The 13,114-nt window shown below is 36.0% G+C and overlaps 1 protein-coding gene across 1 annotated transcript in view; it reads right to left on the reverse strand.

Annotated features, from left to right (window-relative positions):
• Window positions 1–13,114, reverse strand: part of LOC150104511 (WD repeat-containing protein 26) — a 400,251-nt gene that overhangs the window by 41,872 nt on the left and 345,265 nt on the right. The window contains exons 11-12 of the mRNA XM_090395688.1: window positions 5,533–5,611; window positions 1,598–1,727 (exon numbers count right to left, since the gene is read on the reverse strand). Of these exons, the coding sequence (XP_090251814.1) occupies window positions 1,598–1,727; window positions 5,533–5,611 (209 nt within the window). The remainder of the gene's footprint in view (window positions 1–1,597; window positions 1,728–5,532; window positions 5,612–13,114) is intronic.

The raw sequence follows: 13,114 nt of genomic DNA on the forward strand, positions 1-13,114 counted from the left end.
TACCGGTCTTCTTGGTGGTGTCACTTGATTTTTGCACAGTTTGGGTTGTTTGTAGTCAATGATCCAACTGTTGTCTCTATTTTGGTTTTTTCTTCAAGTTGCCTTCGAAGTTGGTTTCATTGTTCCCTTTTTGTATCCAGTTTGTTGGCAACTGACGGTGCTATGCTGCCGAGACTCGAGGTACTCATTCATCACTGGCGTTTGTTAGCGCCATCTTTACCTTGTACGGTAGGAATAGTGAGCACTTTCATGTGGCTGTTTTTTAATTGTAAAAGTAACTAATTTGATGGACTATGGGTACTTACAAGTTGTGAGGAAGTAATCAGCTCCTTAGTATTCTCTGTTTACTGATTATTTGGAACAAAAAACATTTGCAATAATGATAAAATGCAGGAGCACAAGTTTAACATAGCTTATTCACAGGTGCCTCCTATACTGACATGAGACTGTGGCCATTAGCTACATTTTTGCTAATGTGGCCATTAGCAAAAATTATACAGAAAAGAAACTAGAAAAAATTAATTACACATTAGATGTTATCAGAACTTCATTTTTTTTGCTTCATTTCATTTTACACTTCATTTTCACTAGTATGTGTAATTTTTTTAGTCTATTTTCTGTACAATATGCTAATAGCCATAATGATGTAAGTTTGACGACTTATGAAACTTGCAGGGTTATATCTTATTACTCGTTAATTACCTTAAAATATGTAGTCCCAATACCAGAAACCATCTACAGAACTACTAAGTCACAGAAATTGACACATTCAAACTTATAATTTAGTTCAAGGACATTTCAATATGATTCTGAATTAATCAAATTGAAAATTATCGGTATCTCAAAATAAATAAACTGCACTAAAAGTCACTTAAAAGTATTTTCAAAAAATACCACTATATGATATTACCACTGCAGTTCATAATAACTCTCTCTCTCACACAGCAGTCTACTGTATTACAGTGACCATGCTGCTATTAATTAGTGTTGGTATGTTTAAAATTATGTTTAACATCAACTTTTGAAAACACAAAAATATTTTACATAAAATTCTAAAAAAAGAAAAAAACAATTCTAAATGGTTACACTCTTGTAAACTTAAGATTAATTGAAATTGGTCAGTGCAAAAATTGTATTTGAATTAAAAATTAAGCCCATTTTGAAAAAACTACTTGAAGAAGAAAACTCAAATTAAGTATGTATTACTTATAGTATCTATAGAAAAAATAAGCATAAAAACAAGCTTCCATACTCAGATAATTCAGATTCTAATCACCAAAATACCTCATACAAACATATTTACAATTATCATCGGTCATGAGAACAGATCTCGTGCAAGAACTGTTTTCCCTAAGTGATATCGAAATCAATTTATATTCAATTTGATAATCAATGAAAAAGGTATGTATCATTAAGCAAATAAGCAAAAAAATTATGGAATGATATCATTCATACTGTTAAGTCCAAGGTCATAATAAATATTAAGATTTAATTAACTTTTTGGTTTACAAAAAAATGAAAAACAAAACTTTCAAAAACATTTAAACATAACAATTATAAATGTAAATCTAAGAACTTTGGTATGATTGCTACTCACCTTCACTACCACTTGCTATAAACACCTGATTAACTCCGCCAAAACAAGAGTGAATTGTAAAGAATCCCTGTGTGAGTCCCTGAAATTTCCTAATTAATACTTTATCTTCAAGATCCCACAGGTGAACACCCTTAAACAATTATGAACAAGATTACAACCGGTTATACATAAATGCATTAATTCTTTATCACACACTGTTTTATCAGATAAGCAGTTAAATCTGATTAACAATACTATTACCTTGCAACACAGACATAACCAGAGAGCACATAATTTCAAATCCATATATACACTATGGCATTATGTTGATACTCAACTGCATTGTTCTTAACAGAAGTAGAGGAGATGAAAGATCTAGGTGTGATGGTGGACAAGGACCTGAAATTCAGGGGCCACAATGCACAAGTTGTGAAGACATCACATCAAATAATGGCAATGGTGTGGAGAACCCTGACATGCAGAAATAGAGAGGTTATGATTCCACTGATTCCGTATGAGGCCTTGATCAGGTCTCATATGGATTATTGTGCACAGATTTGGTCGTCAAGTTTTCATGGTCATGAGGATATGTTGGAAAGGGTACAGAGAAGATTCACAAACAAAGTAGTCAGTGGTCTTTGGAATGTGGAGTACGAGGACAGATTGAGGGAATGTAAGTTGCAGAGCCTCGTGAATAGGAGGAAGAGGGGGGGGGATATGATTGAGACATATAAACTGGTCAGGGGTTGTTATTAGGTAGATATGGAAGAGATTTTTTATAGAATTGGAGAGGGAAGTAGAACAAGAGGCCAATCCTGGAAACTGTATAGGGAGGGTGTGAGCAGAGGAGTGAGAAGCAGGTTTTTTGCATGGAGGGTGGTTGGTGAGTGGAATGCATTGCCTAAGCATGTGTTGTGGATGGGGACACATTGAATCAGTTTAAGACAAGGATGGATGAGCACTGTATGCAATAGTGAATACCTTCCACGATGAGTCTCTGACTCCACGAAGGTCGGGTGTTGATAATAATAATAATAATAAATATGAGAAATGAGTCAGGCAGTAAGACTTGTTCAAATCCACCATAGCAACAATTGTCAAGAAAGCAGATTTTTATAAGGAACTGGATGTGGTGGAAGGAGTATCTATCTTGTCATCTCGAAGAAATAAAGTTACGGAAGAAATGGAAACTTTACTACTTGTCTGGATTAATGACATGCAACTGAAAGGAGATAGTGTATCTCAAAACATGATCTGTTTACAAGCTCAGACTATTTACAAAGATCTTCGCAGAACTTGCCATTCACTAGCAGCAAAGACATTGGCAAAGAGTTCAAAGCTAGCAAAGGATGGTTTGAGAAATTCAAGAATAGAACTGGTATCCATAGTGTTGTTAGACATGGAGAAGGTGCTAGTGCTGACAAAGAAGCCGCTGAAAGGTTCGTGAAGGAATTTCAGAAACTGGTGGAGTCAAAAGGTTACAGACCAGAACAAGTTTTCAACTGCAATGAAACTGGGCTTTTCTGGAAGAAAATGCCTCGTTTCCTCCTTAGTTCATCACTAAGGAGGAAATAGTATCGCCAGGACACAAGCCAATGAAAGACAGACTAACTTTGCTTTTTTGTGCCAATGCCAGTGGTGACCTGAAGATAAAAACCTCTGTTGGTTTACCACTCTGAAAATCCTAGAGTCTTTAAAAAGCAGAAAGTTAACAGGCACAAGCTCAGCGTTATGTGGAGAAGTAACAGAAGAGCCTTCTGTGAGTGGATGACAGAGGTCTCTGCTCCCACAGTGAAATGGTATCTACAAGAAAAGGGTCTACCTGAGAAAGTTTTTCTTATAATGCTCCAGCATATCCACCACAGTTGGAAGAAGATTGGGATGAAGAGTTTAATTTCATCAAAATTAAGTTCTTGCCTCCTAATACCACACCACACCACTCCTACAACCAATAGATCAATATGTTATTTCCAACTTCAAAAAGCTTTATACTAAAGCTCTTTTTCAAAGATGTTTCAAAGTTATCACTGACACAGAATTAACCTTCAGGGAATTCTGGAGGAATCACTTCAATATTCTTCATTGTTTGCATGTTATTAGTCAGACATGGGAAGATGTTTCTGTGAGAACTCTAAAATCAGTATGGAAAAAGTTATGGCTTGACTGTGTCCGAGGAACTGCATTGGAAGGACCTGAAAGTGAAATTGACATTGTAGATACAGTTGTCTCCCTGGACAAGACCATGAATTTGGAAGTTGATGAAGCAAACGTGGAAGAGCTGGTAGAGGAGCACAACTTTGAGCTGACCACTGAAGAGCTACAGGAGTTAAGAATAGAGCAGGAAAAAGAAAGGGATGATGAAAAGTAAATGTCTTCAGAGGATGAAGAAGACAGCAACAAACAGGAGGCAGTTCCAACAAGTGACATAAAAAAAAAACCTTGCAGCACTGGGGCAAATTGCAAGAATTGGTTGACAAGTGGCATCCAAATCAAGGTGTTGTTTCTAGAGTCACCAATATCTTCAATGACAATGTCATCAATCATTTTAGAAGAGTGTTAAGGAAATGACAGATTCAGTCAACATTGAAAAGGTTTTTTAAATCTCCCTCACCTAAGAGACATAAAGAAGCAACTGATGACAACAAATTGAAAACTCCTGAACGACAAAAGCCACAAGAAAATAGATTTCTTTTACAATTTAATGGAAGATGATTTTCATATTAATCATGTAAAACCAAAGATTTCATAAATAAAAATTAATATGTAATGGTATACAAAATATATATTTATAGTGTAAAAATGTTCCTCCGTTTCTTTGCATTTTTTTCATTTAGTTGAGAATATTTTTTTTTTATTTTTTGGATTTTTTTTATTTATTTTTTTTTAATTTTTGAATCTGGGAACAGATTAATTGATTTCCCATAAGATATAAATGGAAAATTGGGTTTCGAGATACATACTTTTCAAGATAAGAACCGTGGTCAGAAACGAATTAAGTTCGTAAGTTGAGGTACCACTGTATATTGATTCAAAACTTTCAAACTCGTTTCCTGAAAAATTTCATTTTTTGCATTATGTTGGTTCACACAACTGAGCAGTATAATGCAGTGGTCCACTAGCCCATACCTCACCCTTTATATATTTACCAGAAGAACGACAAACTAATGATACCTTTACTCAAATAAATCCTCTCCCCGTAGTAAATAGTAATTTTTAAAAGAGTACTGAGCAATTACAGTTCGTAAGTCGGTTACCTCGACTTACGAACTGCTCGACATACGAACTTTTTTCATATCCCATATATATAAAATTATGACCAATAGGTCATAATTTACCAGAGGTGGGCTTTCATATGCCTCCCCTAAGTGCAAAATTGTGGAGTAGTTGGCATAACATACAGAAACTTATTATTTTTTCAGCATAAAATTAAATCAACAAAAAATTAGGATAGGATTTCTAGGCATATATTTCTCAGTGTAGAGTGGTGACACAATGGCTGATTTTACGTGCTGCTGCACACTCACTTGTCAAGATACACAGCATGGATAGGATTTTAATATATTGTACTCTGAACTATATCTAAAAAAAAAAAACAACTAAATTCTCTTTCATCCCAGCCTCTATATACAATTAGTCATGTTATAAATATACTTAATATGTAATATTAAGTGAATATACTTATTGTGCCCAGGCAAAGGATTAAAGCAAGAATACAATTTCTTGTCTAATCTAATTTTCTTTATATAAGAACAGCACTGCTAGAACAACAAAAATGTTTTAAGTGGTGTAAAATGAATTAAGGCTGAACATGCGAAAACTGATAACCCTCTTCTGATAAAAATTACAGGCCATTTCTTTCCACTGGATTATCATTTACATAAATAAAGAACACAATTTAAAATAAGCTAACAAATTATAATTTAAAAACAGTATAATATAAAACATATCACACACACCTGAGTGGCCACATTGATGAGTGCTAATCGCCCACTTACATCACAAGTAAATGACATTATAGAGTGATCCTCTTGAATTCTAAAAGGAAAAAAAAATGAAGTTCATTATGCATGTGGTATATATTATGTGAATTCCTCCTACCACACACACACACACACACACACACACACACACAATGTCATAAACCTATTATACATTAATACTGTGGGTGGGCTAAGATATAGATAATCCAAAAATACTTCTCTAGAGACCAAATATCAAACTTTTTGCAAAACACTTCAGGCCTCCGATAAGCAGGATAATGGTCTCGTACCAAGTGATGAAATTCATCTACTACATTAAAACATCAACAAACATTGATGCCCAAAGTAGGATCAAACCCATAATCAACATACTTAGCCAAAAATGCTCTCATGTAATTTCCAAATAAATCAAAAAGAAAATAAGTGAAAAACTTGTTGACGACACTTACAGGCAAATGACAAGTGTGCAGCAGTGACCTATCACCTACTATTTTATGCAACTTTATTATTTTTTTTAGTAGAACAATAAGCAATGCATTTTCGATTGCAAAACTGCATTTGAGTAGATGAGAGGAAATTGCAGAAAGCCAAGAGAGTATAGAAGCAAGGGATAGAGAGAGAAAAGAGGGAGAGAAACAAGAAGATTGGAAGCTGTAATAGTCAGGGACACTAGTGAGAGAAGGATGAATGAATCTGTTGATTCATGATAGTAATGGTTGCGACAAATGACCTGAGAGATAGCATGAATCATGTGGTGCAAGATTTGAGGTCAATGTTAGAGACAGTGCAGCAAAGATGTGTCTGAAGAAAGATAAAGAGCATACTGCCCTGGTATGAAAATGCAGAGTGGAGGAGAAGAGCAGTGATGACAAATGAGATTATAGGGAGAATGTGCAGGAAAAGAGATGTGATCTGAAATATGTGGATGCATGGAGTTTGTTTGAGGATATAAGAGAGCTGTATGCAAGAGATAGATTACATCTGAATGCAGAAGAGTGTAGGCATTTGGAGAGACTGTTGTTTTCTGAGCAAATGAGTGTGTCTGGACAGGGAAACTAGAATTGCATAGGTGGAATGTTGTAGGGATGGCCTCGTGTAGAGATAGTGGCTTGAGAAATGAGAAGGTGTGCACTATGTTACATAGCCAGGTAGAGTATGAGGAGAGTAATAATGGCTAAAGAATATCGGCAATACACTGGTTTCTCTGTATACAAATGTTAGGAGCATTAGGAATAAAGGGAATAAGTTTGTGGCATTGATTGACTCAGTCTCTCCAAAGGTTGTTGGTATCAGTGAAACTTGGTTAACTGAGGAGGATGTTATAACAGGGATAGAAATCGAAGGATACATCTTATTTCAGTAAGACAGGGAAGATAAATGTGGTGATGGAGTTTTACTCATGATAAGATATGAACTGTGCACTCTCAGGGTGGAGAATCTCAGTGGAAATAACACCAATGGCTTTGAGAGAGTATATGGTTTGAGATCAATGCTTATAAGAAAAGATATTTAGTGGGATGTTGCTACAGACTAGGGAATACAGATGGTGATGAGCAGGAAATGGTTGGGCAAATTAGTTTGGCAAGTGCAAAGCGAGCGATCATCATGGGAGGAGACTTGAACTATAGCAATATAAACTGGGCAGAGGAGAAAGCATGCAGTAAAAAAGGAACTACATTTTTGGATTTCTTGAGCGACAACTGTCTTAGGCAGCACGTGGTGGAGGTAATATGAGGATCAAGAGTTTTGGATTTGGTCAAAGCATCAGAGAATCTAATTTGTGACTGAGACATACTTACTTCCCAATGGTGAGAGTGACATTTTGTAGTCCTGTGGAGGATGAACAGGCATGTGGAGGTATTAAAACAAAGTATTTATGTCGATTTATAAGGAAGGCAACTATCACTGAGTTAGAAATCAGCTTGCAGCAATAGAATGGATGAAAGAACTTAAAGGAAGGGGGAGGGGGTCATTAGTGCATAGGAGTCACTTAAGAAAAGTTGTTGATAGCAATGATAGATTGTATATCTCAAATGAAGAAGATAAAGAAATTTGAAGTCAAATGGATGATGAAAGAAATAAAAGAGGAACTGGAGAAGAGATTATGGAAGACAGAGCGAGGTGGAAAGCAGCTGCACGAGGAATAAAAGGCTCAGGATAGGAAAGTAACTAGTATTGTAAGAAAAGAAAAATTAGAATATGAGAAAGAGTGCCACTGCAATCCGAGGAGAATTCCAAGGAGTTTTTTTGCTCCTTTCTTTTAGTGTTATAGAGTGATCAGCATTCATTTTTGAAATTATGGATTCTACAACTGTGTAAAAATAACTCTTTTTATTATCTCGACGTTTAGATCTTCATATCAAGATCATCATCTGGAGCATACATAAATATACGAGACAAGCTACGTTACATTTCAAACTGAAAACTAAAGAAACAATGATTTGACCTTTCTGATCATGCCCTGAACACCTTACATAGAATTGACTGGAAAAGCACTAGTTGTCTACATCATACCAAAACATGGTATGAATGCAAATTTAAGGAAGCCTGTGAGATAATTATCAACCACCCCAATCTAAACAATAATGATGGTCTAAAAATCCCATACATATGGAAGGCATATATTCGTCCCACGAATCCTTCCTCTCTAAGAACAACTATAAATAGGGCTGTAGAAAATCCAGGATCCTAAATCTAAAATAACAACTTTAATACTAAAAAATAGGACATCAGTGTTAAAGAAAAAATCTGTAAGAAAGAATGTTTATTCATGTTGTAATTTATAAATAATTTTTTAAATCAAAAATAACAATTGTAATAATAGAAATAGGACATCACTGTTACTGGAAGGAAAACTATCTATAAGCAAGAATGTTTATTCATGTAATCATAAATGAAATCTAGCTTGATGTAATTTATTTTATTTTTTCACTAGAGGTCAAGCCAGTGAGTAGCATGTGATCAAATCACTGTTTCTCTAGCTTTCCGTTTGAAATGTAACGCCGCTTGTCTTGTATATTTATGTATGCTCCAGATGATGATCTTGATATGAAGATCGAAACGTCGGGATAATTAAAAGAGTTATTTTAACATGGTTGTAGAATCCATAATTTCAAAAATGAGTTTTTTTGTTATGTGGCAAATAGGATGAAAAATGATAGTGGATGCATTATCTTGCAAGGCAGAGATGGGAATTGGGTGATCAAAGCATATAACATAGTTGAGCTATTTAACGATAACTTTATTAGAGTGTTCCATTCTAGTATGACAGGCTTTATTCTTGGAAGGATAATGAGTGGTGAAGTGTTAGAAATGAATGAAGAGGAAGTATTCCAAATAATGAGTATACTAAATGTCAATAAGGCAGGGGGACTAGATGGAATTTCAACTGTTTTAAAGGAATGTGCTAAGGAACTGATTGTGCCATTAATTTGGATGTTTAATGAAAGTCTTGCAATGGGGCAGGTTACTGGAAGGAGGGTAAGATAGTAGCATTGCATAATGGTGGTGGCAGAATGGAGGCACCAAACTATATGCCTGTTTGTATTTCTTCTGTAGTTAAGATTTTGGAGAAACTGGCAAGAACTCGCATACAGAATTGGGCAGATGAGGATATTATTTATACCGGCCAGCATGGATTTGTTAAAAGGCACTCTTATTTTAGTAATCTGGTTACCTTTTATAATAGAATATGAAGAGCAGCAGTAGATGAGGGTGTTAGATATTGAATGGAGAACTCCTCGACAAGTTATTCATTCAGGATCTAACATGTAAGCTTTACAAAATAAAGAAATTTGCATAATACCTGCTTACCAGTGGAAGGTGAGAAACACCTAAGTTGTTGTATGTGAAAGTGTATATCAGTATGTGTAATGTATTGGAATTATTTATTGTCAAACGGAAAGCTAAAATCAGGAATTATGTCAGATTAGCATTTCACGTAAAGGAATAATGGCTTAATTTATGTATTATTAAGCTATCAAAAAAATTGTAAGTCGCCAGGTAAGAAATGACTAATAGGATCAATGGTCATGTCTAAATCGCAAGTACCTGTCATAACGCTGAAGGCTGCAGCTTACTGGGAAGGCTGACGTAAGTGCATTTCCTCGAAAAACAACACCATTAAGTGTTGCAAGGGATCAACCTAAGGGCGATGTAAGTTATGGATCGTGCAAAAAAAAATACAGAAAAAGAGGGTGCTGAGAAAGGATATTTAAGGCAATACGCGCCAAGCCCTAGGTTTTTTTCTGTTTCTTCTGGGATTTTGAAGATCGAGGACTCTCGACGAGTGATCGGAGATAGGACAAGTCGAGGGTGCTATGTCGACGGACAGCCGACCATATTCATGACTTGCGCTGAGAGGTATTCCGCGGAGACCCGTACGAGAATCAACAACTCACGCAGAATGGTGCCAAACACTGAATGACTCACCCGAGCTAGCGGAGAAGGCTCGTAGTTCCAGCCATTTCCTGATTTGTGTCCGGTAGCAGAGAACGGAACAACTCAGTCACGAGACCTGAACCAGAACCAGCCATAACGAAGGATAACCCAAGCAACACGTGGCAGCTAATAGACCTTTGGAGGGACTTGGTAAAGTAAAGATCCTTTTGTTTTATATCTTGAGATTGTTTGAAGATAGAATTTGTGTCTTGATAAAGCAAAACTAACAACATTTTAGAGAACTTTGACAGGATAGAGTAATTAATACAGCCATTTTTATTAGACAAAGAATTATAGGATAAATCTCTAACTTGTATATGATTGAAGTAGTGAAAACCCTTTGTTAATAGAGCAAATTTAACTAAGAGAGAAATGAGTTGTGAAATATCTATTTAAAGTAAATGTAAATGAAGGAACTTGACTTGAGTGTGACATTGTTTAATTATCCATTTGTATTACATGATTTTGCATGTCAGTTTATGTAAGAAGGTTAGATTGGTATTTGAACAGTTTGTATAGCTTAGCATAAGACATTCACTTAGCTTGCAAATTCAGAAGTTTTGATAACTTAATACGAGATTTAATGTACCTATCTCTTAGCATTAATAAACATGTTTTGTTACTTGAACCTGAGTCTTGCCTGAATTCGAGGTGTCAAACTACCACGTGTGAAAACAGAACCAAATAGCGGGAAGTTTAGATAATTATATAATTGCGATTAGATCTTAGGTCACGACTGCAAGGTACCAAGATCTATATACTCGCATGTGAATTCTAGATTAACGTATATGCCTAAAACCTAGGAATATTTCCCTGAGCGTGAATTATATTCTTGTTATAGGAAGCTGCCTGGCGCACTTAAAATATAAATTTGCCAGTTTCTGAAAAGGAAATATCCCTAGGAGCCAAACCGGGTTATATATTAAGGAGAAAGATATAAGATTAAGGTAGAAGGATACAGAGAGAACTGGGTCAAAATTGGATCATACTAAATACGTACTCTAATAAAGAAATGAAAATACAGAGACGTAACAAGGGTAAGGCATTACACTGTAATTTTTTTTGATTCTTCCAAGGCATTTGACAAGGCAAGGTGCCACATGACAAGTTGATTTTTAAGTCTCATCATATGGGTTTGGATATCAGGTTAGTGGACTGGATTGGTGATTGGCTCTCTGATAGATATCAGGCAGTTGTATATGGGAGAGCAGTATTATGGAATAGCAAGGTTACAAGTGGAGTTCCACAGGGTTCGGTACTGGGACCATTACTGTTAAATTTTTATGTCAATAATATTGTCACAGGGCTATTAGGGATATGTTCAGTTGATGTTTGCAGATCATGTAAACCTTGGGGAGGGTTATTAGTAATAGTGGCTCTTCAAGAGGATATTTGAATAAGCTGGAAAGGTGGACAAAATGGATGGGGATATCACTTTAATGTAACTAAATGTAAAGTTTTAAAATTCAGGATCCACAGATAAGATACTTTATTCACTAGGTGGAGTTATATACTGGAAGAAGTGGAGAAAGCAAGGGATCTTATGGTGATTGTGGATAGAGATTTGAAGTTCTGAGGACATATTGCAAAGACATTTCAGAGAAATTGCAGCAATATTGAGGAGAACATTCACCATAAGAGATAAAAGTGTGCTAGTCCCTTTGATCAGACCACATCTGGATTTCTATGAAATCCAGATGTGGTCTGAAATGAAAATGAAATGTATAATCAAATTAGCCAAGCAAATAAGAAAAGGGTGATTTTATTCATGCCAATATAGACTAGAATGATGAGATAGCAACTGGAAGTAAAGAAAATGAGTATCTTGAGTTTTTGAGGGATAACTACCTCAGACAGTATGTAACAGAGGGTACATGAGGTTTGAGGGTCTTGGATTTGGTCATCTCATCAGAGTATATAATCATAAATGAGGTGTCAAATCATCCACCAATTGGTGAGAGTGACCATGAGGTGATTACCTGGGTGGTTTCCAGCAGAGTGTGAGGACCTCTGTGAGAAGAGGATATATGTGGAACTACAAGGGGGGGGGGGATTATGAAGAGCTCAGGAGACAGCTTGCGGGTGCAGCATGGAATGAGGAGTTATCTGGAAAAGAGATCAATGCAGCTTGGAGGATTTTCAAAACTGTCTAGTAAATGCAATGTCTAAATGTATTCCAAGGGTGAGAAGGTTAAATAAGGTAGGTGTGAGATGGATGAATAAAGAGATTAAGCATGTGATATAGAGAAAAAGAGCATTGTGGAGGCAGCATAAGAGAAGTGGAAATAACCAATTCCATGAGGTCTACACTTGGTTGGTGAGGGCAGCTAAAGAGAGGTATGAACACCAGTTAGCTAACGAAGCCAAAAAGAATCCTAAGGAGTTCTATCGATATGTAGCCAGCAAAAGAAAGAATGATTATGGAAGGATAACATTGATTGGAGAAAATGGTATAAAGACAGCTGTTGAGGAAAGTGTGGTGGAGATACTTAATTAGCAGTTCATAAAGGTCTTTCAATTTTGTGAATGTAACTTCATGGAGAGATTGAGAGCAGTTGATGATGGGGAAGAGAGACTGACTGTAAGTGAACAAGAGGTGTATGGGGAGTTGAGTAAACTAGATGTTAATAAGGCTGTGGGACTTGATAATATATCACCATGTATACTGAAGGAATGTGCCAGGAAGTTGACACCTGCCTTGACATATTTTTTTAATAAGAGTCTTGCACTCGGTCAAGTTCCTAAGGAGTGGAAGGAGGGCAAGATTGTGCCACTTCATAAAGGATGTGATCGAACTCAAGCATCAAACTATAGGCCTATCTGTGTGTCAGGTGTTGTGGTTAAGTTGTTGGAGAAGCTTGTGAGAACTAGGATCCAGAGTTCGGTTGACTACAATGGTATTATCTTTGATGGACAACATGGATTTGCTAAAGGGAGATCATGTTTTAGTAATCTACATATTTATTATAATAAAGTGACTGCTTCCTTGGACAGAGGAGAAGGATACACAGTAATATACTTGGATTTCGCAAAGGCTTTTGATAGAGTACCTCATGATAAGTTAACAGTCAAACTAGAGCAGATGGGGGTTGGATATTAGATTAGTGCATTGGATTGG

Source organism: Typopeltis vanoorti, chromosome 7 (assembly GCF_054136105.1).
Source record: "Typopeltis vanoorti isolate ZY-2024b chromosome 7, IOZ_Tvanoo_1.0, whole genome shotgun sequence".
NCBI classification, from domain to species: Eukaryota; Metazoa; Arthropoda; class Arachnida; order Uropygi; family Thelyphonidae; genus Typopeltis; species Typopeltis vanoorti.